The sequence below is a fragment of the Netta rufina genome (assembly GCF_964035555.1).
Source record: "Netta rufina genome assembly, chromosome: 6".
NCBI classification, from domain to species: Eukaryota; Metazoa; Chordata; class Aves; order Anseriformes; family Anatidae; genus Netta; species Netta rufina.
The window spans coordinates 10,874,890-10,898,406 of record NC_140129.1 but is presented as its reverse complement, the minus strand read 5'-3'; the positions used below and the strand labels follow the sequence as shown (position 1 = coordinate 10,898,406).

The 23,517-nt window shown below is 42.1% G+C and overlaps 1 protein-coding gene across 2 annotated transcripts in view; it reads right to left on the bottom strand.

Annotated features, from left to right (window-relative positions):
• TRPM8 (transient receptor potential cation channel subfamily M member 8) overlaps positions 1-23,517 on the bottom strand; it is a gene marked incomplete at both ends in the record, with an annotated part of 34,195 nt that overhangs the window by 7,448 nt on the left and 3,230 nt on the right. Inside the window, 17 exons of one of the 2 annotated variants that reach the window (XM_084289601.1) lie at positions 1,084-1,261; positions 1,631-1,802; positions 2,187-2,328; positions 2,806-2,897; positions 5,692-5,908; positions 6,351-6,463; positions 7,211-7,356; positions 10,328-10,457; positions 11,392-11,487; positions 12,592-12,882; positions 13,213-13,331; positions 13,816-13,918; positions 16,050-16,247; positions 18,534-18,601; positions 19,672-19,846; positions 21,051-21,223; positions 21,571-21,748. In XM_084289601.1, the coding sequence (XP_084145727.1) occupies positions 1,084-1,261; positions 1,631-1,802; positions 2,187-2,328; positions 2,806-2,897; positions 5,692-5,908; positions 6,351-6,463; positions 7,211-7,356; positions 10,328-10,457; positions 11,392-11,487; positions 12,592-12,882; positions 13,213-13,331; positions 13,816-13,918; positions 16,050-16,247; positions 18,534-18,601; positions 19,672-19,846; positions 21,051-21,223; positions 21,571-21,748 (2,591 nt within the window). The remainder of the gene's footprint in view (positions 1-1,083; positions 1,262-1,630; positions 1,803-2,186; positions 2,329-2,805; positions 2,898-5,691; positions 5,909-6,350; positions 6,464-7,210; positions 7,357-10,327; positions 10,458-11,391; positions 11,488-12,591; positions 12,883-13,212; positions 13,332-13,815; positions 13,919-16,049; positions 16,248-18,533; positions 18,602-19,671; positions 19,847-21,050; positions 21,224-21,570; positions 21,749-23,517) is intronic. The other variant, XM_084289602.1, reaches the window with a different exon arrangement.

The window sequence follows — 23,517 nt, the reverse complement described above, 5'->3', positions numbered from 1 at the left end:
CACATTTCTGACCTTCTTTGGAGTCCAGGTCAGCATGGGAATAATGTTCAGAGCAGAGGGAGGAGCAGATCCTGAAGCTGAGGGGTTCTCAACTCACGGCATGGACCACAGCCTAGCTCTGCCCTACCCTACTAACTGCTCCAAGCTGATTAAAAAACAAAACAAAACAAACAAACAAACAAAACAAAACAAAACAAAACAAAAAACACCTTGAGCGTCTCTGCCAAAGAGAACAGCTGTGTTAGGTTCATGAGGGCAAACAGATGAAGTAGCTCTATGTACTTCCTACCTAATCGTAGGGTAGGATTCTATGGAGCAGTACTTACAGTCAGGAAACCCTCCCACCACGGGAGCAAGCAGGGGCACAAGGAGGAAGGCTTTCCTAAACACAGGAGTCACACACCCTAAATTTTTCCACAGCATGAACTGTGGCAACACATGAAACTACAGACCTGTCAGAAACTCCAAATATAACACCAACTCTGTCTTATAGGATCCAGCTGACAGCTCTTCCCTCCAGGTGGTGATGGCTAAGAGCTGTTTAATTGTTTCCAGTTTTAAAAATATTAAAGCTGTACAATACCTAAGCAGATAACATGGCATGCACTGCAAAAACTTGTGGGAAACTCAAATATTCCTGTCGTAACACCAAAATCTAAGAAATCTGCTTTTCTTCCATGATACAAAGACAGTAGGTTTAATATAAAAGGCTGAACAAACCTTTTGAGGCAAACCTCATTTATTTCACTGTCCTCTTTGATAACTGCATGCCAAGAATACTTACAGAAGTAGCAAAAGGACAGACAGCAACCCATCCCCAGAACATTGTACCAGCTTCAGGCAGACTGCTGTGAGAAATGCTGAATAACCTTGCCTCTGGTCACCTTCCCACACCACCTTTAACTCGTGAGGTCTCTTTTGAGTTGGGAACCCTGTTCCAGACTAGTCCCAGCAGTTCGTCTGCAAAAGCGACATGCAGACTCCAAGGCATGGCTTCCTGCCATTTTCCAGGGCTTTATTCCTTTTCTCAGAGGGATATCGATGCAGTGATCACAAGCAAATGGTCACTCCTTTATTACATACCCAAACATGGCCACAAGCAGGTTCACGAGGAGGATGTTAGTTGAGAGCATGTATATGCACACCAGGGGAATGGTAATCCACTCTGGGAAGCGGGGCTGGTTGTTGGCATCCAGTTCCACACACAAGGGCTTGGACTCATTTCCAGAAAAGGTGCAGCGGTCAAAGTTGTAGGTGGTACCTCAGGGGGCAAGAGTGGAGAGCAAACAGTGAGCCCTCTCCCCTTCTTTCTGCTGGGCCTAGCCCCAGATACTGCAACTGAACACAACACACATGGCCTCTTTCCCCCCTCCCCGTCAGACACAAAACCTTGCTTTGATGCTCTTTGGAGAAAAGGGAACAAAAGGGCAGATGCTGTGCATCAGAAATATGGACAGTGGGGGAACTGATTTCACACGGCAGGCCTTGCTCCAAAGGCATTAGCCAGGGCCACCAGTCAGCTGCTGACCCCCTGAAAACCACAGACGAAGGAATTCCTCTCCCACTTGAGCACAGGACTGGACAGCCACCGAAAGGGCAGAGCATTCCACCACCCACAGAAGATAGCTACCATCAACATCATCAGGGTACTGCCCGAACATGGCCAGGTACGGCTCGTAGATGACAGATCGAAATATCCACTCCCAGCGATGCTCATTCTTCCTCAGGATGCCTTGCCTGGCCACACCAAAGGCCACCATCCACACAGCAAAGAGGAAGAGAAAGAAGAAGACATCTATCATCTGAAAAAGGACAACAAGCAAATACATCAGTGTGCCTGTTGCAAGCCATACATGGCTTTTTTCTGCCTGATTTGATATGAGGGTGGAAAACAAGCATCAGAAAAGCCTACATGGCTTGCATTTGAGACATGCAAGACAAAAGCCACAAGGAAGAAAAATTTCTCATCTCCTCTTCAGCCCGATCTTTTTTCAGACTGAAATTCAACGTTGTATAGAGGAAGAGGAAAAGGCCATGCTCTTAATTAGCTCCTATTTAAATCTTAATTAATTCTGTTTAGCAGATTTAAGAGAAGGGGTGAACTTGCTGCCATCAGCAGAACAGTGGTGATGTGGCACCTTGTCACATCATTTATTTGAACTCTTGAATAGCTGCCAGAACCTTACCATCCTCTGCAGCATAATAATTTTGGGTCCTAGATTCCTGCTAACGGTGAAAATATGGATCAGTCTCAGAGTAAAAACTATGTAGTCCAAACAGAAAATGACTCTCCCAGAATACCAAGAGCTTTCATCAGATGAGTGTAGCCTGATGGAGACAGCAAAAGAAAATGAAGAGAAGCATTGGGTAAAGCATGCGGAAGTCACATAAAAATACACTGAAACATTGAAATGTTTTGTATAACCAGTCATTGTCATGAAATCTATGCCCATTTCAACCATTTTCTTGTAAACATGCTCACACAAATCTAGAGACTAAGAAGGGCTGTCTGATGGCCCAGAAGGATCTGAGATTAGGGAAGCCGTCTTTGAATCCAGGGATAGACTCACCTTCCATTAAACCAAAGAGAAAATATTGCATGCAGGTGGTTTATCGGATCAACTTATTTTATTTCCTTAATTGCCATTAAAAATTTAGAGTCAAGATTTGGCAGTATGCCTGGCCCTCATAAAGAACAGGGTGTTTCAGGAACATGTTTTTTCTCAAACTCTAGTTAGGGGTTGCAGTCAAAACCTGGAAAGAAAGGAAGGCCATAGTACGGCCACAAGAAAAGGCACTACTCACCTGAACACAATTCCTGCTATGAAGTAGAAGATGGCTAGAGTATCCATAACATTCCACAGATCTAAGAAATACTTACTGCCGTTCATGTACCACTGGAAAGGAAAAAAGATCAGAAAGTAGCCACCGCAGTTACTTGGAGAGCTCATACATCACTACATCCTCCCCTGGTCTCTCCCAGGGGATGTCCTCATGGGTAAATATTCCAACGATTGCGACATTAAGGGTTGTTCCCTTGCCTAAGTAATCTTTTGTCACACACAACAGGCACAACAAAGGTCAGGTTGTTTTTAATTTCCCCCAGGAGATTTGTTTTTAGTATACACAGCAATACCAGACATTACTGACATCATTTTTTTTTTTGTTAACTTTATTAGGATGATAGATTGGGATTTTCTACGTTTAGGGATCACTAACACATTTTTTTCCTGCAGCCCAGATAGCCTAGGCTAATGCTCTTGCACTGGGACCAGTTAGGCACGTCGGTGACACAAGCGCTGTGTCACAATGAGGGTTTGTGTGCTCACAGGACACAACCAGCTCACACGGATGCTTGTGCATGGGGAGAGGAAGGAGTGCTCCTGACATGGGCTGAGGCTGATGTGCTGAGCGATCACATACGTACACACATGCTGCTAGGGGAGCTTCAGAGTAGGTCACGGTATGCTCCAGCAAAACTGCTGCCAAATGGGTCAAAGGAGTCTTGTTTTTGCCCCCTGGGAGCAGATAAAACACTGGGGGGAGGCAGGAGGGTTGCTGTTTCAGGGCTTCTCTTTCTTCACATAGCTCATTCAGGGACCTGTCTCTGGCTACACACATGTTTTTGATCAAAGATACACATTTAATTTATTTTTCTAACTACTTAACTCTAATTCTGAAGTGCGAGGCTAACGAGAATCTCTACACTGCTCCAGATCAAATAACTGGCAGTACATCCTGGATCCAAAGCATGTGCAACAAACTTCTGGGTCTAAGTCAGAAATAGTTTAATCAGGAGAAACCTCCACTGGGCCTGAAGAAACAGACCAAGCCCTGATTATAAAAAACAAATCCACTGCAAAGCCTCTGCTGAAAGTCAGCTGCCCTCATTAACTCCCTAATTTCATTCATGTCTGTGATGATCTGACTTGTGTGATCAACAAAATCAACTCCAACCCCTTAATTCATGTGCAGTTGTTGAAAGCAATTTCATGCACTGGCAGATAATTGGAGGTTCAACAAGCTATTACAGTGCTGCAGCCTGTGTTGGGCGCAGTCTCCTGGGAGAGCACCAGCATTCAGGAGGCAAAATGCTGGCTCATTATATCAATTTCCAGATTTTTCCCTGCATATCCCAGAGCTGTAAATTGCTACAAGTCAGAATTTTATTTTCTTCTTAATTTACCTTGAAATAACCAAGGCTTAAATAATTCTCAATCATCAGAGTACTGATCACTGAATCTCTTTATAGCTAACATATCCATGGCAATTTTCTTCTCGGTACTTTAGAGGGATACACACAGATCAAAGGGAATTTTCTTCCAAATGCAGAAGTTATGAGAGCAACACTTTGCTATTCAAGCAAGTCTGTGTTTCAATCAAGTCTGTGTTTTAGCTGCCTCCGCTCCCAGAGTCGAATTGGCACAGTCTGGCCACTAGCTATTAATGCAATGACTGGGATCTGAAACTGTTCTACCTGCTCAGATTAGTGGGAAAAAGTGGCATAGGAAAAAAGGTTTCTATCCCTAAGGCTTCCCCCTGGATCTCTGCTGGGTACACACAGGAAGTGCAATGACAGGTCCAGAGACACCAGAACCTAAATCAGCAGAAATAAACACTCCATTAGTGTCTTCATTGCAACAGTCTTTTACTTTTCCCCCATTTTCCTTAGCAAGTAAATTTGGCTTAAACTGGGTGCTGCCTTGACTATTAAAAAAAGGAAAAAGACTGCACAGAAATTTAAGCATAGCAACATCAACACTCAGTAATGTCATTGAAGCTTACATAAGAAATGTGATTGCAGGGTAGCCTGATTCAGCAGGTCACCCAGAAACACTCATTTGGAGACTAACACTTCACAGGACAAGCAGAAGGCAGCACTGCACTGAAACCACACATCCATTTCTCTTCTGATGGCCCCAGCACTTTTTGACTCATGTCTCCACTATCCTGAGCACAGTCTGGCTTGCCTGAAAAGCCTGATCCTGAAATCTTCAGAAACAGGCCAAATCCACCATACTTAGGGGAAGGAGAAAAAACAAAACAACCAAACAAAATCCCCCAAACTCATCTAGAATACTCATCTAACCTGGAAAGTATTTCTTTTTTTAGTAGATGCCAAGCCTTCTTCATTAAGGTGGTCTTATGAAGTGAGAAGAGTATCAGCTATGGCATTGGCTATAAAGGCAGTCCTGCACACTGTTCCCACACCACATCAGTACAAAAACGTAGGCAGTCCCAGGCTGGTACTTGGGACTATGTAAAACTAGCAAAAACTGTTTTTATGACTAAGAGATAAACATAAATACATAAAGATACGTTGCTCATTGAAAAGAAAGGGAGATGTGGAGAAGCAAGGGCAAGGATCACTTGACCTACAGGCATGTATCTAAGCATATCTTGTTAAACCTAACCTCTATAATCTCAACTGCTTTAGCAACCTCAGCCAAGCAGTCCTAAGAAGCATCTCCAGCGGCATCAGCGTATCCATACAGTCTCAATAGCTGTGTGGATCACAGCTCAACAGCCTGCAGTTATTGGGACATATCTAGGAATTAAACATCGGGAAGTCCCAGGAGGTGGTTCCCCTGTAACTTAGAAGCGGCCTGTGCTGCCTTAAGCTACAGGCAGCTGCCAACATAAAGCTTCTATTCTAGCATTAAACGTTTTTGGTTTGCAAGCGCTGCCTACTTGTCTCACTTCATCACAAAGCAGGATGAAGACCAGCACGTAAAGGATCATCTCCAGGACAGTAGGTTCCTTCTGGAAATCCATAAGCAACACGTAGGCGAAGAGCAACAGGAAAGCAATGTAGAAGATAACATTCCAGGAGAAGACCACAAAGGGTGAGGTGAAGAAAGACACATAGTACAGGAAGAGTTTCTTACTCTTCTCCACGGGTTTTTTCCTGAGAAATTAGAAGAGGGAAAAGGTATCAAAGCATAGCCTTATGCCTGGAAATATCTGTGTTTTGTCCAAGTGAAAACTAGAAAGGTACAAAGACTAGTATAGGACTAGCACTTTAAAGGTAATGGCATTCTGCATCTGGCATCAGGCATACAAGTAAATTGGCATACATTAACTCCAGATCAGAGTGAGAAAACAATCTGTTAAAAGACCTTTGAGCCATTAAATATTTTTATCTGAAAGTGACTGAACACTGGAAGAGATTCAGAGAGGTTGTGGAGTCCCCATCTATGGAGATACTCAAAACTCGACTGGACATAGTCCTGGTCAATCTGCTCGAGCAGGGGGATGATCTTGAGAGGTCCCTTTCAGCCTGAATTGCTGTATGATCCTATGATTAATTTATTTGTTTTACTTCTGTTAATGAGAAGCCAGCTGATTACCTGAATGAGATGAAACCACAGCCTATTAAAGGGAAAAAGAAGAGACACAGTATAATCTTCCAATTCTTAGTATCTCTTGAAATCTCTCCATACCACTGCTTGGAAAGGAAATTCTGCAGGGAAGAAGAAAATACCCTTGTTTGTTGTAACAGCAACAAAATAACTGTGGAATGCTATTAGAGGACATTCGATTTAGGAGGAAAAAAAAAGAAAAAAAGCTTTGAGATTTAAAATAAAATAACTGGGATTCCTATTTCAGTAATAGAGAATGTTTTCTGCATCAGTAACAGTGTGCTGGTTCTTTAGTCCAGCCATCCCCTAGCCTACCTGAGAAGGAGTTGAATGTGAGGCTAAACAGGAGCTGACCTGATTTATAAGGCACTTCACACTGGGCAGTACATCCACACTGTGTACACACATGACTTGTGCCAAGGGGGAAGTCACTTTAGGCAGTCTTCATCATCTAGGTTTTTATGATTCACAGCTCTAAATCGTCTTCCCCTCTTGACTTAGTATTTGTGGGCAAATCAGCCATCAGCTGTTAGCCACACATTGTCCCCCACCGGGCACAATCCGTGCTCTCTGGGATGTATTTCACAGCACTGCAGAAGTTGGTTCTGTGAGCACCCTGTGGGAAAGGGCTTTGCTACAGCCACACAAAGCTCTGCATTCACACGGCTGGGAAACATCACCCCTAGGTTCTGACCTCCACGAGGGCAGTGTCTGAGCTGTGGCCTCGCACGGGCTAGTCCCATGGATACAGCATTTTGACAGGAAGAATATTTGCTTTTCTTATTTTAGAAGTCACCCAGATCACATGAGTTACAGCAATCCGTGCACCTTCTTGTCACTGATATTACCTGCACCCCTGGCTGCGCAATGAATTGCTGGTCTTTTGCTTCCACTGCTAGTTCCAGGCAATTGCTCCCACCCCAGGCTTCACAGGAATAGGTCAGCAGCTGCTCAGCCAGATCTTCATCATTGCTGTAGCACTCAGTGAACAGCTCTGGAGGAAAGAGGCCGCCCAATAAGGAGAGAAAGCAACTCTATCAAATCTGTCCCCGACTCTGTCCCTGTTTGACAACAGCTGCACAGCCCAAAGGGCAGGAATTACCCAGCCCAGCCCTGCAGCATTAGCACTCATTCATATGGTACCTGCTGCATATTTCTACATACACTTTCCAACACACTCGCACACTGAGCTCAAAATTCCCACTCAGTTTTCCACTAACTGGGATGCAACTGCCTTTAGTGACTTAAAAACATAATATTAAAGCATACAGATTCAAGAACTCTTCATCATGCTGAACATTTGGAAAAAAACAAGTATTCTTAATTCTCTATTCTTAACACACTTGCATGTATTAAGCTTTCATACGGAATTCATGTCTGGATGAAAAATTGTAATATCAAATCAGCTTGCACAGAGATAATATTAAGATGAGTTCTGCACTGAAAATTGAACAAAAATGTGAACTACTCAAATGATTCAGTACTTTTGCTAGTATCATTTTCTTTTCATTCATTTAGCACTGATATGAGTTATAGTAAGTGTCAGCAGTCCCATACTAACAGAATTAAACAATGTGGGCAGAATTTGATAGTTTTTCATTGAGAAAAATGCATTGCAAACATGGTTGTTGAAGAAGAGCTATACGCATCTTATTCTGCCCGTAGATTTTTGCCACCAACCATCTGCATGGTGTGAAAAACAAAGTCTGAATTGCAGGACAATTCTGTACGGAAAGTAGCTAGACCAATGACCCAGGTAACACGTCTGGGTTTTGTGTTGTACACATACTAGGCCAGGATGAAAACTCAGGCCACCGTTTCACTACAAAGACATTTAATTGCAATAAAAAGTAATTTCTGTTTCCAGCTTTGGCCACTTCCCACTCAACGGCAGTGCTGTTGGTATATCTATGACAGGGCACAGCATGCCACTGCCTGAAGAGCAGTCCAGCCACTCAGAAAACAAACCAGCCTTTGCTAGAAGTGCTTCTCTCCAACAGGAGATTTTCCCAGTCATTTTCCTGAACAGCTTTGTTACCATAACTGCAAAGATGCACACAAACAGCAATACCTTCAGTGGTGTTACCATATACACTGCAATATGCAGATCAGTCTTGATAACAGACTTCAATGGAGCCTGTGCACTTCTCAACATCAGGCCCAGTGGATCTAGATACCTATAGGAAAGCCTAAGCTTCACCTTGTGAAGCAGGACAAGCAAGAATTTTTCAGTGCATGCACTCCTTAGCAGACAGTGAAATAGCTCTGTAATCATTCTGATACACACATAAATAAATATAAGGCTAGAAGTTCAACAGGTCAATCTAGCCTCCATTAGACCTAGAGCAAGGACAAACACGGTCTGCTTTTAGGAGCAATAAAACACTATCAGTCTGTGGAGATTTTCAAGATTTGGCTAAGCAAAACCATGACAGAAGAGATTTAGTCTTGGTAAGAGCTCTACCTCAACACGAAGGTGGGACTTAAGGCCTCCAGAGGCCCTTTCCAGCAACATTTCCATGGTTTCCCTACTCAACCTGCAGGGCTATTACACCTTAACCATCACCTAATGGGACTCACGATTACGACAGCAAATTGCTTGACAGAAATGGAGTTACAGATTGACCATTTTCCATATCCAGATCAGTCAAGAGAACAAGGCCATAACCCATAATAAAGCCCCCAGAGGCAACACTATGGTATTTCCCTCCAAGTTAAGGAACCACAATCCTGCACTACAGGGCGGATCACAATTTGTAAACTGTGGGCACTACAAATTAATCTGCCATCTGCCACCTGCATTGGCTTTCATTTGTGTATTTCTCTGAATGTTTTGCAGGATAACTAGGCATTAAGAAAATATGAGCATTATTGTTCTAGAAAATGGTAGTCTTAAAAAAATAAATAAAGAGCATCCACCGCATCCTGTCACCAATTAGTCTTTAAATAAGAAATATTTGTTATTCTGGCCCATGAGATGCAGGGCTCAGTTCTGGACCACTGACAGCCCTTTGTAACAAGAGAAACTGAAGGCCATACAAAGAAAGAAAAAGGACTGAGATAGATCTGCATTCTCAGTAAGCGACAGTATCGCTTGTCTTTGGGGAACAAGGAGAGGCATGTGATTTTGTAGTTCAGAATTTAGGGATTCAATACACTTTTCAACTGTAATTTATTCTCACTCCTACTTTGCAGTACTACTTCAAATTTGAAGGTGGACACTTCTCAACTTGAACGTTACTGGTTCTCATGAAGAACGTTTCTCTTATTCTGTATTCTCTATTTCTGGGCACCCTTCTTCAGCCTTGCCATTACAAGAGGCAACTCTTCTTCCCAGTGAAAGGAGATCTCTACAAAAAAATGCCCAAACTCTTGCTTTTGGAGGCAAGCTGTTCAGACAGGACACATGGATTTTAATGGGAACGGACAGTGTAGAAGCATTAAAAGCATATTTTGATATTACTGGCACAGGCTGCCCAGAGAAGCTGTGGATGCCCCATCCCTGGAAGTGTTCAAGGCTAGGTTGGAGGGGGCTTTGGGCAACCTCGTCTAGTGAAAGCTGTCCCTGCCCATGGCAGGGGGTTGGAAACAGGTGGTCGTTAAAGTCCCTTCCAACCCAAACCATTCGATCTTTTTATGATTTGATGATGGATATCTAGTTTTCTAAATGAAAGTTTATTTCTACTCCCTTTTGAGATGTCATTCTCTTCTTTCCAAGTCAGGCTGAATTTCTGGGCAGCATTTCAGGCAAATTTAATGAATTCTCTTGCCTTGCATTCTGCTAAACAAAACCAGCATGGTTTTCAGTTTGCATTATCTGCACAAAATAAAAACATCACTGTGCAATCATCACTATACATCAGATCTGGAGATCATTAAAACAAGTAACGTTCCAAGAAATGAAACAGCATCCTGATCTCTGACTCCTCTGTTAAATTTCTAAAGGACTCACTGAAGGCACTTACCTACTGCTCTTGTCTCATACTCATTAGCGAGTTCCTCAGACTCACCAGCAGCATTTATGTCATTCTTCACCTTTGCCATGCTTTTCAGAAGCTTACTGGCCCCGAGGGCTGCCAAAGTGCAACCTCTGGTCTGTGGAGAGAGTAAAGTCATGTAAACCCTTCTGGAAAGGGAATGTGATATATTCTTTAAAAGTTATCCTGCTCTTTTTCCAGCTGCTCAGTTCCTAGTCAAGACTGGCCAATGAAGAACCAGTTCTACAAAACGAATGATAATTATCACTGTACTGGTTTGGTAACATCTTTGTGACCAGTCTGAAAAGTTCTCCTGTTTAACAGTTAGATATCAGCTTTTTATCTCTGACAGAAGATTCACAGAAGAGGGTCTGCTCTGCTGTGAGCTACCCTACCATATTTATTGTCCACCAGCCTGGACCAAATGTACTATTGTTAGTGCATACCAGGGAAGACATACTCAATTTTGGAGACACAGACCAATATGAGCAGGAGCATCCATCAGCTTTGCTTTTATTTAGCCTCACATTTGCAGCCTATGAATTATGTATTTGATGAAATCATAACTAAAGATATTGTCTAATGAAAATTAGAAATGGATTTAAATCAAATACCTGAAATCACAACACATCCATGTTACAGAACGGTGGGGGGAACTCGGTGGAATAGAGGGGTTAGCAGAACTGCCACCATGGACTTCCAGAGGGCAGACTTCAGGTCTGCTAGGTTAGACTAGATGATCCTAGAGGTCTTTTTCAACCTGAGTGATTCTATGAACTCAGCCTTCAAACTTGAAAACAGATAGGAAAATGTAACTATCTGTAAATGCTAGTTTGGACTGCTGACACATACCTGACATTATAAAAGGAAGATATGAAACCCATAACCAAGCACAAAATGGGTAATATTCAACCTACTTACAGAGCCACGTAACAATTATCTGTTGTGGTTTTGTGTTTGACGATGGATCAGGAGCCTTCAAAGGCCTACAGCCCAAAGACAAGGAACACCACTGTGATGTGTGTGGAGGAACAAAGAAGAACTCAACTTACTTGCTCCCAAATGACTTTGGACAACTCTTTCTTGTTCTGAAGAACTGACCAAATAAACAGAGCTTGCAATGGATGCCTTGTGATAGGGCACTCATTCTGAAAGGAAGAGCAAGGACTCCTCAGACCTAAGCTCCTGGAACAAGTCCTTAGCCTGTCATTCTCCATTCTCTGTTTTCTTCCTTTTAAAGCCATCCCACTTATTCCCTTTCCACATGTTCCCTTTCTTGGCCATCTGGCACTTGTCACACACTACTCTAAGTTACAGCAGCCTTATATTTTCCTGTTTTGTTTGGAAGACTTAGCCCCACTGCTTTTCCTAAATGTGCATTAAAGGACATTTGGGTCAAAATCACTTTCTGCTTTAACCCATGCAGTTCAGACAGTCTCATTCACAGCTTGACTTTGTGTTTAAATAACACAGATTAGGATCCTCTAAAAGGAATGCTAATTTTACACCAATAGGCCTTTTGTGTTCGAGCAAGACCCTGAACTTGACAAAATCTGAAACAGACACAAAGTTCTACGCTACCAACTGCTTTGTATTAGGGCAGTTTGCACCAGCAGATTGCAAAGCGGTTGTGAAATAACTCCTGAGTGACAAAACTTTTAGGAAGCAAAAAGCTTCAGTGGAAACTCTCAAAGCTAACTAGCAGTTTTAAATCAAATTTCCCCTAATTGTCACACATGTTGCATTATGTCTCTGAAGTCCACAACTGATTTCAGACACTTAATATCTGATTCCTAGGCTCCGGTTTTGCAATTTGGATCTGGATCTTAGTGATAACTAAGAAATGCGGTTCTATCTGACGATGAAATAAGGTCCAGAAGGTGCTTGACACTCTTGCAATAAGCAAGGTTTAGAGCACAAAATACAATACTCTGTACCCAGATATGAGTCCAAATTACTCATGCCCAGCTGGTACTTCAGTACTGGGCTCTGAATTTATATTGGTGTAAAATACAAGCATCACAGCACTGATTGCTCTAATAGAAAATCTTACAACTCAACATCCAAATAAACCAGCCACTTTTCTCATAGCTAAACAATCCTTACAAGTATTTGTAATATGAGGAAACATGTTAAGTATAAAATAAGGCTGACTGTTAAAAGCAAATCCTGCTATACCAGAAACAAAACATATTTTTTGCTTTTTTCCCTTTTCAGGGATGCGTAGTGGAATGCAACTGTTCATCACTTACTGAAATATGTATCTCCATCTCATCCTTGCTATTTTTATCATCTTTTTTGAGACCTCTTCGGAAGTCTTCAACCATCTTCCACACAAATGTGAGAAGTGCATCATTATAGGAGTTCTTCGCAATCTGCAGGTTCTTGAACACCAAGCTACTGAAGTTGTTGGTGTACAGTTCCTTAAGGACCTCTGTGGTAAGGAATTTCCTCAGGTTCAGGCCATTTTCCAAGAAGAGACGAACAAATTTGGGCCTGTCTTTCACTAAGGCTGTAAACATGACATCCTGCAGGTCAGCAGACTAGGAAGAAATGGGAGAACAAGTGTTAGGGGGCAAGTAAGGTGTGAAAAGATTAATTAAGGGCCTGACACATGTAACTAACTGCCACATTTTCCTTCATGCTGACACACTTTCATCAGAATCAGCTTTTTCCATTGCATTTGTTAGGTGGTGTGGACTGCTTCCAGCATGGGCAGATCACCTTTGCAAGCAGTGCAAGGAGGAAAAGGTGGTCTTACTTAACACAGAGGATAGGATATTGAGACAGTGGCTGCTGTTACATCTCTCTGCTCTGTTACATCACTGCTCCCCTGGCTCATGCCACTGCCCTCAGACAGAAGCCATCTGTACCTCCCAGTTTCGGTCATTGGTGAAGATCTCATCACTGGCCAGGTCCAGTTGGTTCCACTCCAGCAGCAGCTTCAGCTGCCCATTCCAGTTATCTCTGTCATGTTCATTTGTACTGAAAGCTGCAGAGGAAGAGCAATCCTCTAGGTAAAAGACCAGACACAGAAGAGCTTCCTGGTGTACTTGCTCATCTCTGCTTTTCACGCTCTACTCAACAAGACCCCTACCAAGCATCTTTCCCCAGATTCATGCACATCTTCCTGATTGGGTTTTAGGGGCCTCTGGAAACTTAGAAACACATCTAGTGCCCAATGCATGTGTATATCTTCCCTTTCATGCAGCATGCAGGAAATGGGAATGTCACCTTCCCAGAACGCTTCAAGTAACATGCCCATGTGCTCTGCACAGAGCAGGGTATAGGAATCATCTGAGAAAAAAAAAGCAAGCACTCCTCAAAGCACAACAGAGAATATACATGCCTAGGGCTGAACCTTGCTATTCAAAATCCCAGAGTAACCCATCTTTGTCCATCTATTTAACATACACAAAGAAAAACAAACAAACAAACAAACAAACAAAACCAAACAGAACAGAACAACGACTTGCCTTTGTAGAGAGCAAAAGAAATGGCATTGCTCACAATTTCATCTCCAGCTTCTTCTATTTTGATAACTGTCAGTAAATGAGGGTTCTCGAGGACTTCTTTGATCTACAAAAAGAAGAACCATTCCAAAGCCCTCTAGACCGTTTAGCAGTTGATCTCCTAGAGCATCTTGAACAAAAATTTCCCATTCATATTGTAGCAATCATCAGTCCTATTTCCAAATACAGTTAAAACTTATACAAGTCCGGATAGAAGCAGATGAGATTTAAAGTCACCAAGATTAATTATCCTCTGAATATATAGCAAGTGACTGTGATTCCTCCCTATGCAGATTGTTACTACCAAAAAGATATAATCTCAGTAATTAGAAACCACTCATAAAGAAAAACAGATTGTGACAGGCAACGTTTCAACAAATGCCTGGCAGTTTATTATAAACCACTGCTTCTACCTCCTTGTGTTTTGTCGAAACCAGATAATTTCTCACATAACTGAGCTTTCATTCTAGTGTACAGAAAACAAAAAATCTTAGTCATTCATAACTGAAGGACAAGACATCCCAGCAGAAACTAAAAGTGGCTTATCTGTGAAAGCTGCCTTCAGCAGCTCCACACTCTCCAGTGCAGGTCTTTGTGGAAACCAGAGGCTTGTGATCTGCTCAGAGTGCAGCTCTTTCTCCTCAGCATGAGATAGCACAGCCCCCAGGCTCAAAATATAAGTTCAGATTTATTTTCTGCAGGCCTGTCTCTGCAAAAGACCTCAACCTACTTTTTCCTGTAAGCTTGTTAATACAGAATCAGGAAAAGGTACCTCTGGAGGTCTAGTCTAACCCTGCTGCTCAAAACTGGGGAAAGCACAGCACGTTGCCCAGCAGAACTTGTAGGATGTCCCATGGACTCGTTCTGCCAAGTTCTCACTGAGTTTTGACTCAGGATTTATCAGAAAAAAAATAGCTACTTAAACGTCAATACCAGAAGCTTTGTTTGGTTCATATCCAAGGAAATACATGTGGAAATATGAGCATCTGAGTTCCCCTCCAGGGTTTGTGAACAACTTGCAATGCTACATCCATTAAAAATAAATAATAATAAGTTAAAGGGGGGAAGAACAGCTGAGTGAAAGAGAATTAAATGTACAGGATGGAACATACCATTTTCCATCCCCCATTATGAACATGCAATCACTCTCCACTGCCAGCTCCCTGCTGTGAACATGGGTAAGAGATAATTAAGCAAGAGAGGAAAACAGAATCAGACCCCAGGATAAAGCATTGGGCTTTTAATTGAGAAAGTCAATGAGCTTAAGTTAATGTATTGTTCAGTGGGCTGAAGTGTTGTTGGAACTAAGATTTCTGAAAAATAACAGAGTAAGATTTTTTGGAGATCCATTTTTTCTGTCCCTGTCATGGAGGGCAGAAATATGTCTAAAAACAGGTCACTGTGGTGGGCAAGTAACTGGAGAGTTAAAACAGTTTCCTAAGTCAGGCCCAACCAACCCAAGAGAGAAAATGCTCTCCTCAGTCCTCCAGTTTCCCCAGTCTCCAGAAAACACTTAGGATCACAACGGTGACTAAATTCTGAGGGCTCTGTGGTCAAAGATAGAGAGGCAAAAGAAGATTTTGCTGGTGTATGTACAATGTTCTACCTTCAACTGCATCCCATGTACACACTACTGGTAAGTCCACAGTCTATTTAGCAAATGTCCTACTTGAGATGATGTAGGGATGCTACTGTGGTGAAATCCTGACCAACTAAGCCTCTGGAACTAAAGATCTTATCCCTGGTCTGTAAGGGAAATCTGTCCACCCTGGTATCTTAAAGGATGCGGGAAGAAAGGCAAAATCTTGTTGAACTTGTTGAAATGTGAGAATCCTGGAGTAGAATTGCTACAATTTGAACACCTGCAGGGCAGCAGCAATACCTCTCTGCCTCTGAGCGATCCAGCAGGATCTAGCAGTGTGAGGCCTGCTTCAACATATCCAATTTCATACCTGCACAAAGCACACAAGGGAGTCAGGACACCAACCAGCACATCTGCCAAGAGACACATCCAGCAACCAGTGCTCCAGAGGAATCACAAGCACCCAGAAAGCAGACAACAACCTGGCTTTAGCAATCCTGTACACAGAACTAAACCCAAACTCAAGCTGTCTTTCCCCAGACTAGCTGCTCCTGACCTCCTGTTTATTTTCTACCCTTCTGCCACGTTCAGCCTCTCTACAATAGCAAGCACTTACCCATTTGATCCAGCTTTCAGTCTCCTCTTCTGAGAGCCTTGAAATAGTGCGAGGCAGATACCTGAGCAAGCTCTCTTTGACACATGAAGAAGCCAGAGTGCCTTCTGCCTCCATCAAGCTAGCTATAACATCAGCAATCCGTCCAGAGCCTTCCACGACAACGCAGGGAATTTTACTCTTGATGGCCACATGGATAGACTAGGGAGCCACAGAGGGAGAAATGATGTGCTGAAATGTGCTGAAAAATGTGCTGAAGTAATGACAGAAGAACCTCTAGCCCCCCTGTTATAAAGACCACAGTAAGAGATACCTATTTCATTTGCATCATTGCCACTGAGAACACCACCAGAATATAAGCTGCCTGCCAGAAAACTGTACAAACAGAGCAAAGAGAATTTATGATCAACCACAGAGCACCTATTAGCTATCAGAACAGACTCAGAGACAGCTTCACAAAGCAAAAAATCATTCTGGAACTGTCAAAACTGTGAGCAGGTTACTTACTCTTTTCAATTGGACAACGGGTTCATGACAAAAGCAAATCATTTTTTCTTGCCAGCTAGATTAAAGTGGTTTTCTTAAGAAGGGTCCAACTAAAGTGCATGTTTTATATCACAGGGAGTTTAAAACAGAAGCTTGAAACAGTTTTACCACTCCTCTGCTAAAGCAGATTCCTGTCATGATACAGGCACAGAAGATAAGTAATAGGGAGCTTTCCTGGCCAACACCACCAGGAGTAAGGCATGGCAAGGACAGACACCCACACCATGGAACCTACCGTGTCACCTTGGGCTGATCAGTCTATTCCTTGTGAATACAGGCTTAATAAATGATCAAGATCATTTACCAAAGATAAATGATCAAGAAGGCAGACACAGATGTCTCAGTGTACTTGTAACCTTGATAAATAACCCTTAATTGAACTATCATCCAGTAACTTTTCAGAGGAAGCTCTTTTCAGGAATTATGCATTCAATTTAACAAGGCTTTTATTCATACTGATTAGATAGCTGGTAAGTCTGTTATGTGTCATTTCTCAACAGTGGGCTTGTTGTCTCTCCATGCATGTAATCATAAGGCTTCTCATGTTGCTATACTGCATGCTGTGTAGAAACAACTCCTTCAGCGATGACAAAATCCTCTCTTAAAAGCTGGCAATGTGGAACTAAAAGAAGATAACACTTTCAGCAAAGCTTCACTCTAAAACCTAAATGGATGCTTTTACCTCATCTTAGGACTTCATATTAGTCCATTGAACTGTGCATCTGTATTCATCTACAGTCTACTTGTGGGCAAAGCTAGAATTAATCACGTGCATGAAACGAAAACACCAGAAAACACACAGAGGCTGGGGTAATGACCTGAAATTTCACAGAGTGATTTAGATTAATTGATTAATGTTAGTAAAGAAGAGATAACAGAGACTGTGCTTAGAATTGTTAGAAACACATTCTTTCTCATCCTGACAGCAAATTAGTTTGATTAGCCTCAACATTAAAACTACAATTCTAGTCAGAACAGGTAGTATCAAGATCAGCTCTTCAAATTAGGCAATTATAAATATCACCTCTACTTCAATTTTACTGCCACAAATACTAACATACTCTTTCCATTGTACCCTACCTTCTTGCAAAACCCAGGCCTTTTCTCAGATCTTTCTCAAGGTTCTTCAACCCAGGCTACGTCAGCTCTTCTATTTGCATGCTATTCAAAACCATCTCATCCTCACTCACTGTTTGTTTCCTTTCCACACATCCCGATTTCACATCTTTTTATTCTTACCCTAGCCCCAGGTCCCTTTGCTCTTTCAGTCTCATATTCCTCACTCAGGTCACTCATGTTCATTCCTGCAAGGGTGCATTCTGTTCATCCTCTTCCTACCTGCCTTCTATTTGAAGATGATGCCTAATCCTTCCCCTTCTACAGGATCAGAATCAGCAGAGCCTTCCTGCCTTGTTCAGCTGTCTATATTTAAACTATGTGTGGCCCACAGTTCTCAGGAGCAGATATCAAGTCAGCTCAAGCAAGCTCTGAACTGAAGAATCAACACAAACTCACCTTCCTTGCATATTGGATGAAAACACTAATCTCCACAAAGCAAGTGCAAGCTGAATTTTGCCAAACCAAAAAAGACAACTTCATACAAAGAGGATCAAGAGCTACATGGCTGACAATGACTACTCTGATTGCTGCTCAAATTAACTTGTTATAGAAGAACAAAGAACTGAACTGTTCCACCTAAAAGTTTTTCAGAACGTCAGCCTAAGGTAGAAACTTTGCACAGAAAATGTCAACTGAAACAAACTTCATACACTTAAAAACAGTTGCAAGCCAGCATTCTTGCAAGTAACCATTCTTCAGTGAATAATTGGACGGGATACTTTATCATGTTGCTCATGGAGTAGTATCTAATCTCTCTTAAAGATTAGATCAGTGCCCCTACTGTCAAAAAGTGAAAGAAAGAAATGAAAGAAATAAACTTACTTTCAAAGTCTCTTTCCCTCCACCTTGGGCAAAACATACAATTGGAATCTTCCCACCATAATTCGATTCTGCGGAACATGCCAAAAGAAAAACAGGAAAAGTTTCAACTCATTACTGCAATTTGATCAATTCTTTTCTTCTCAGTATAATGATAGAGTTTCCAAGCTGCTAATTTTGATACTAGTTTACTGTTGGTTTTGCTAAATTTATCAACAACTTTTTTTTTTTTTTTTTTTTTAAAACAAAAGCTCTGTTTTGACTAGCAGTCTGACTAGGCTGGCATCAGACAGCCTTCTCCAATAGATACTTTCTTCCCCCTAGCAATCAGAGTTTTTATTAGTTCCAATGTCCCCCATACATTTGATTTTATTCTATTTACCTACTGCTTTGACCATTTTGAGCCTATATACAAGGTCTTATCAAAAGCTGAAGGTTCAGAACCGCTGACTCTTCACAGTTTCAATTGTAAAGGATAGCTAAGACTCCCATGACTCCAGCAGCTAGTGTTTAAGAGATATACCAAGTTTCATAATAATCCTGGATGCTTCATCATGACTAATAGCACGTATGCTTCTAGCTGAGGTACACAGTTAAATATATATATACGTGTGTGTGCATATATACACACACACACAAAATATTTAATTAAGAACTTCCTGTCAATTCCTTTGTTTTTTTTCCCTTCTTGGCAAAGGAGCCAAAAGATAAATGAGCAGGTTACAGATGAATCAATCACAGAATGAATATTTTTGGAAAAGCCTAATTTCAGCTCCTGTGTACCTGTGCTTCAGCTACCTGGAATTCAGTGCCAGGTGGGATATATGCAGAACCAAGGATCAGCCTCCCACAGATAGCTCAGAAGGAAGAGAAGGAAGGGCTGCATTGCTGAAACATTATTTGCTGTGTCCTACAAAGGACTATTGTCACATGCAGAAAGGAAGATGAGAGGAGATTGCACTGAGGAAGTCTGGCTGTTCCTGAAAGAGCATTCACATAATGCAGACAACACATCCCTTCCAGCCTAGCATTCACAGGACGCTACTACTACTCTTTTGTTCCCAGAAAAACTTTGCCAATGAGCCCCAAAGCATGCAAGGTATAAGGAGAAGGAGGTTTGCAACCTGACGTCCACACCTACCTGGGATAACCCGCTCTGAAATGTATTTTTCTAACTGAGTTCGTACTTTTGCCTCTATCGTTGGGTGCCCATGGGTGCCGTTGTCAACCAGTAAGAGATGGGTGTGATTATTATCCAGGCAATAGAGGGGGTCTCTCTTGAGATCGTCCATTATGTAATGGGCCAAGTAGTACCCCTGGAATCACAAATACAGTGTTTAACAGAGATGCATGCACAAGCCTTCAAGGACAAGACAGTGACAGCCAAACCCTAAGCCACCAACAATTCATCATTATTTAGGAGTCTGAATTTCCTGATTCAAGACACTGCTCACTGACAGCCCCAACACACACAAAAGACAGTGGGATAAACCCCATGAAAGAGCACAATATAAATATTTGTGGAGAAAGTTTTTCTTTACAAGAGCAGCCTGATTTGAGACAATTCTCTCAGAACTGTACCTCAGGTAATGGAATAGAATGAAATTGTGACAGTTTAGTCCTTTCAGAAATCCTATTAAGCAATGCAAAAGGAAAGTAAGCTTCCTTCAGCCACCAGAAACATTAAAACTGTGGAAAACTTACTTTCAACACCTCAAAACTTACTTTCAGCACCTCAGAGAACTGTAGAAATACTGAGGTTGGAAGGGACCTCTTGAGATCATCTAGTCCAAGCCTCAAATCTCCTCAGAGCCCTCAGTAAATTAAAACTGTTTTTCCTTACCTAGCCGGATAGATTTCAGACAAGCTTTGTAACAGCTGGCAGACACAAGATAAGGGGAGTTATGCCAGTGTATCTGAGTGATGGGATGACAGTACCCTAACAGCAACAGCTGGCACAGTGTGTCTTAGTACATGGGAATCCCCACTGTGGACTACTGCCGTGTAAGGATTTCACAGCAGCTAGAGTAACTGTGGAAGAGGTTATTCCCTAACCCTCTGCCATATGTGAAATTAGAGCAGCTGAACATCCACACAGGTGTGCTACGCATACAGCTGAGATCCCTTGCTGGTCCCCCCACCAGGCCTGATGATGTGTGACCACCTTAGACACTTGAGTTCCCTCCTGCTCTGGGAAGAGCATCTGGTAGTTCATCTCACTGCTACGTATGCTGAGGAAAAGCTGGCCCCAGACTGAATTGTTTAGGACACGCAAAGTCAGGCTAAGCAGACAGATGTGTTTCTACACAAAAACTGCACTGGAAAAAAGTCTGGCAAGCTCTGCTTTACCAGAACACACAAGCTGAAGAGCTCTTGACTGACTCAAGTCAGTCACTACATGACCAATAGCATCAGCCTAGACATTGTTCTTGCTGAGAGCACCACTTGGTTAGAGACAATCTGTACAATTTACAGCAGAGCCTTGTCTCCATTTCCCCACTGACTGAACAAGTTTCTTACGTCGTTATCACCACTGCGAATCAGGCTTTCTCGGTTGGAAATCATGCCCCAGGCTGCTATGCCGATAGCCACCACGTTCTCCTCCGAGCTCCGACTGATGGTGTTGTCTCTGACCACTTCCCCGATGTACTTCATCAGCCCGTAATGTGTGCCTCCTGTGAAAATCCAGGCCCCTGGGGATAGCACGGGGGGATAACCTGGGAGAATGCAGTGGAATACCCACTCTCATAACACCCACCCTTTAAAACACCACAACCCAACTCCCTCTCAAGACCTTACCTTAAAGGAGACATTTATTCTTCAGTTAAACACAAAAGATAGAGTACACAACTTACATTATCACAGGCAGCCTGGTGGCTAGTTCTCAGCCCTGTTACTTACAAACTGTTGGGCAACATTTGCCCCAAGTGCATCAGCCAAGCAGAAACAAACTGAAGGCACTGCTTCCCTTCTGACCCTTTGAGATGCTTCCTCTCCAAAACCCCAATAAAATAACAAAGACCCATTTGCAGATCTTTACCTTTGGACTGGGCAATGTAGATCAACCTGCTGAATATCTTGCGCATCCGGGGCTTGAGTGCAAAGTTCTTTGCACCTCCAGTGACAGAGATGACAAGGTTAGGAGTTTTCAGGTGCCAGTGCTGTGTCATGAGATCATAGAGTGTTTCAGAGTCTGTGTCACACGACAAACGGATGTACTTTGGAGAGAAAAAATAAGAGAAACAAATAACAAGAGATAAATAGTGTTAGCTGGGAACAGACCAGGAATTGTATTTTATTCTCTAGTCTACACTCTCATTCCAATAGCTGGCAGAGGATGAAGTGATGAAGAACTGGAGCTTAAGTATTCATTTCTTCCTCTAAAGTATTTTAATATTCCCACTACAAGCAGACACCATTGCTAGGACTTCCAAGGTACTTTTGTCTCTTGACAGCTCAGTGACCAGGTCTAGAGATAAGGTACAGTCTTAAAGCGGAACATTAAATGGTAATTTCAGACCTGCAGCACAGTAAGGAATGTGACTGCAGGCCTTACAATCTCCAGCTCCACCTTTTCTGGCTTCAGTCCCAAAACTTCAACCTGTCAGGAGTTTGCAACTCAAATAGTTGCAGTGCTGAAACTGCACTACCAGCTTCTGCCACATACAACTTTAACAGGGCAGAAGATAAACTGTGTAGTCCACAAAATATGATTTTTGCCACTACTACTAAATGTCCACAGTCTTTGTACAGAACCAAGAGTAGATTCTCAGAATCTACTTGCCCTCAGCTGCTTATAGATGTGAAGGCAAGAACACTGACCATGGGATTCATAGGATGAACCAAGGAAGTTTGCAATATAACAATTTTAAATTTAACAAAGCTATGTATAGCTTTGTTTATGGATTAACGGTAGTATTCTTGTAAGTAAACAAAAATAATTAGAATTGTGTTTTGAGTACACTGTGAAAGTCTTAATTTGACAAACAAGAAATTCTAGACTCCATATATATGGTGTTCCTATCATAACATATATATATTTTTATATATATATAACACATCATGAAAACTTTATCAAGTTTGAAGCAAATCTGGAATACTCAATGAGGGTGCCATAAAGAACATAAGATAGATAATCTGTCCTCAGATAGACCTACCGTCTCTCCATTTATGTAAAAGCTCTGGGCTTTTTTTGATTGCTTTATCTGCTAAAAAAAAAAAAAATAATAAAAAATAAAAACTTGAGAGGCAGTTAACTTAAACTGAAGAACATACTCATCTGTTCTAGGAAGGGTTCCCAGGGCTAGTTATTGCATCTGGCTCAGAACAGCACATCACAGAGAAAGCCTAAAAGGTTCAAGGTGCTACACGAGAGCTAATGGCATCTCACAGCATCTACTCCAAGGATGATCAAATGCATGGAGAACTGGGTGTTCTGCAGGAGAGTGGAAGCTGCCAGAAACAACTGCTCCACAGAGCTGCTAAACAATCCCCAATGCAAACCTTGTTAGCTCTATAGTTAGAAGGAATTTCTTCTGTACAAGGCTCTGTACTGATAACACAAAGTCCTTTATATCTTTATGAATACAGCTTTGTTTCATCTGCAGATAAAGGTTTCCAGCTGAATAACTTGTTTTCATCTATATAAAGCAATAATAATAAAAAAAAAAAAAAAAAAAAAAAAAAAAACAGGTACTGAAGCTGACCTGCCCACGCAGTTCATCTTGTTCTCTCGTATATCATCAGGATGTGTAATCGTAAACACACCTCAGCTGTATTCTATGCACCACCAACTATTCATCTGGCACTTCCACCTCTAGAGTCCTTGCTGATGCTGTACTCGGTCAGGTGAATGCCTCGGGTTAGCCACTTGCTTTCTCCAAGATACAACAGTGCCATCTGCCTGGTACACCCAAATAGTGCACTCCAACTGCTCCGCTCACACTCATCCACTCCTCAAACACAGGCAATGAAACGTCTCAGGAGC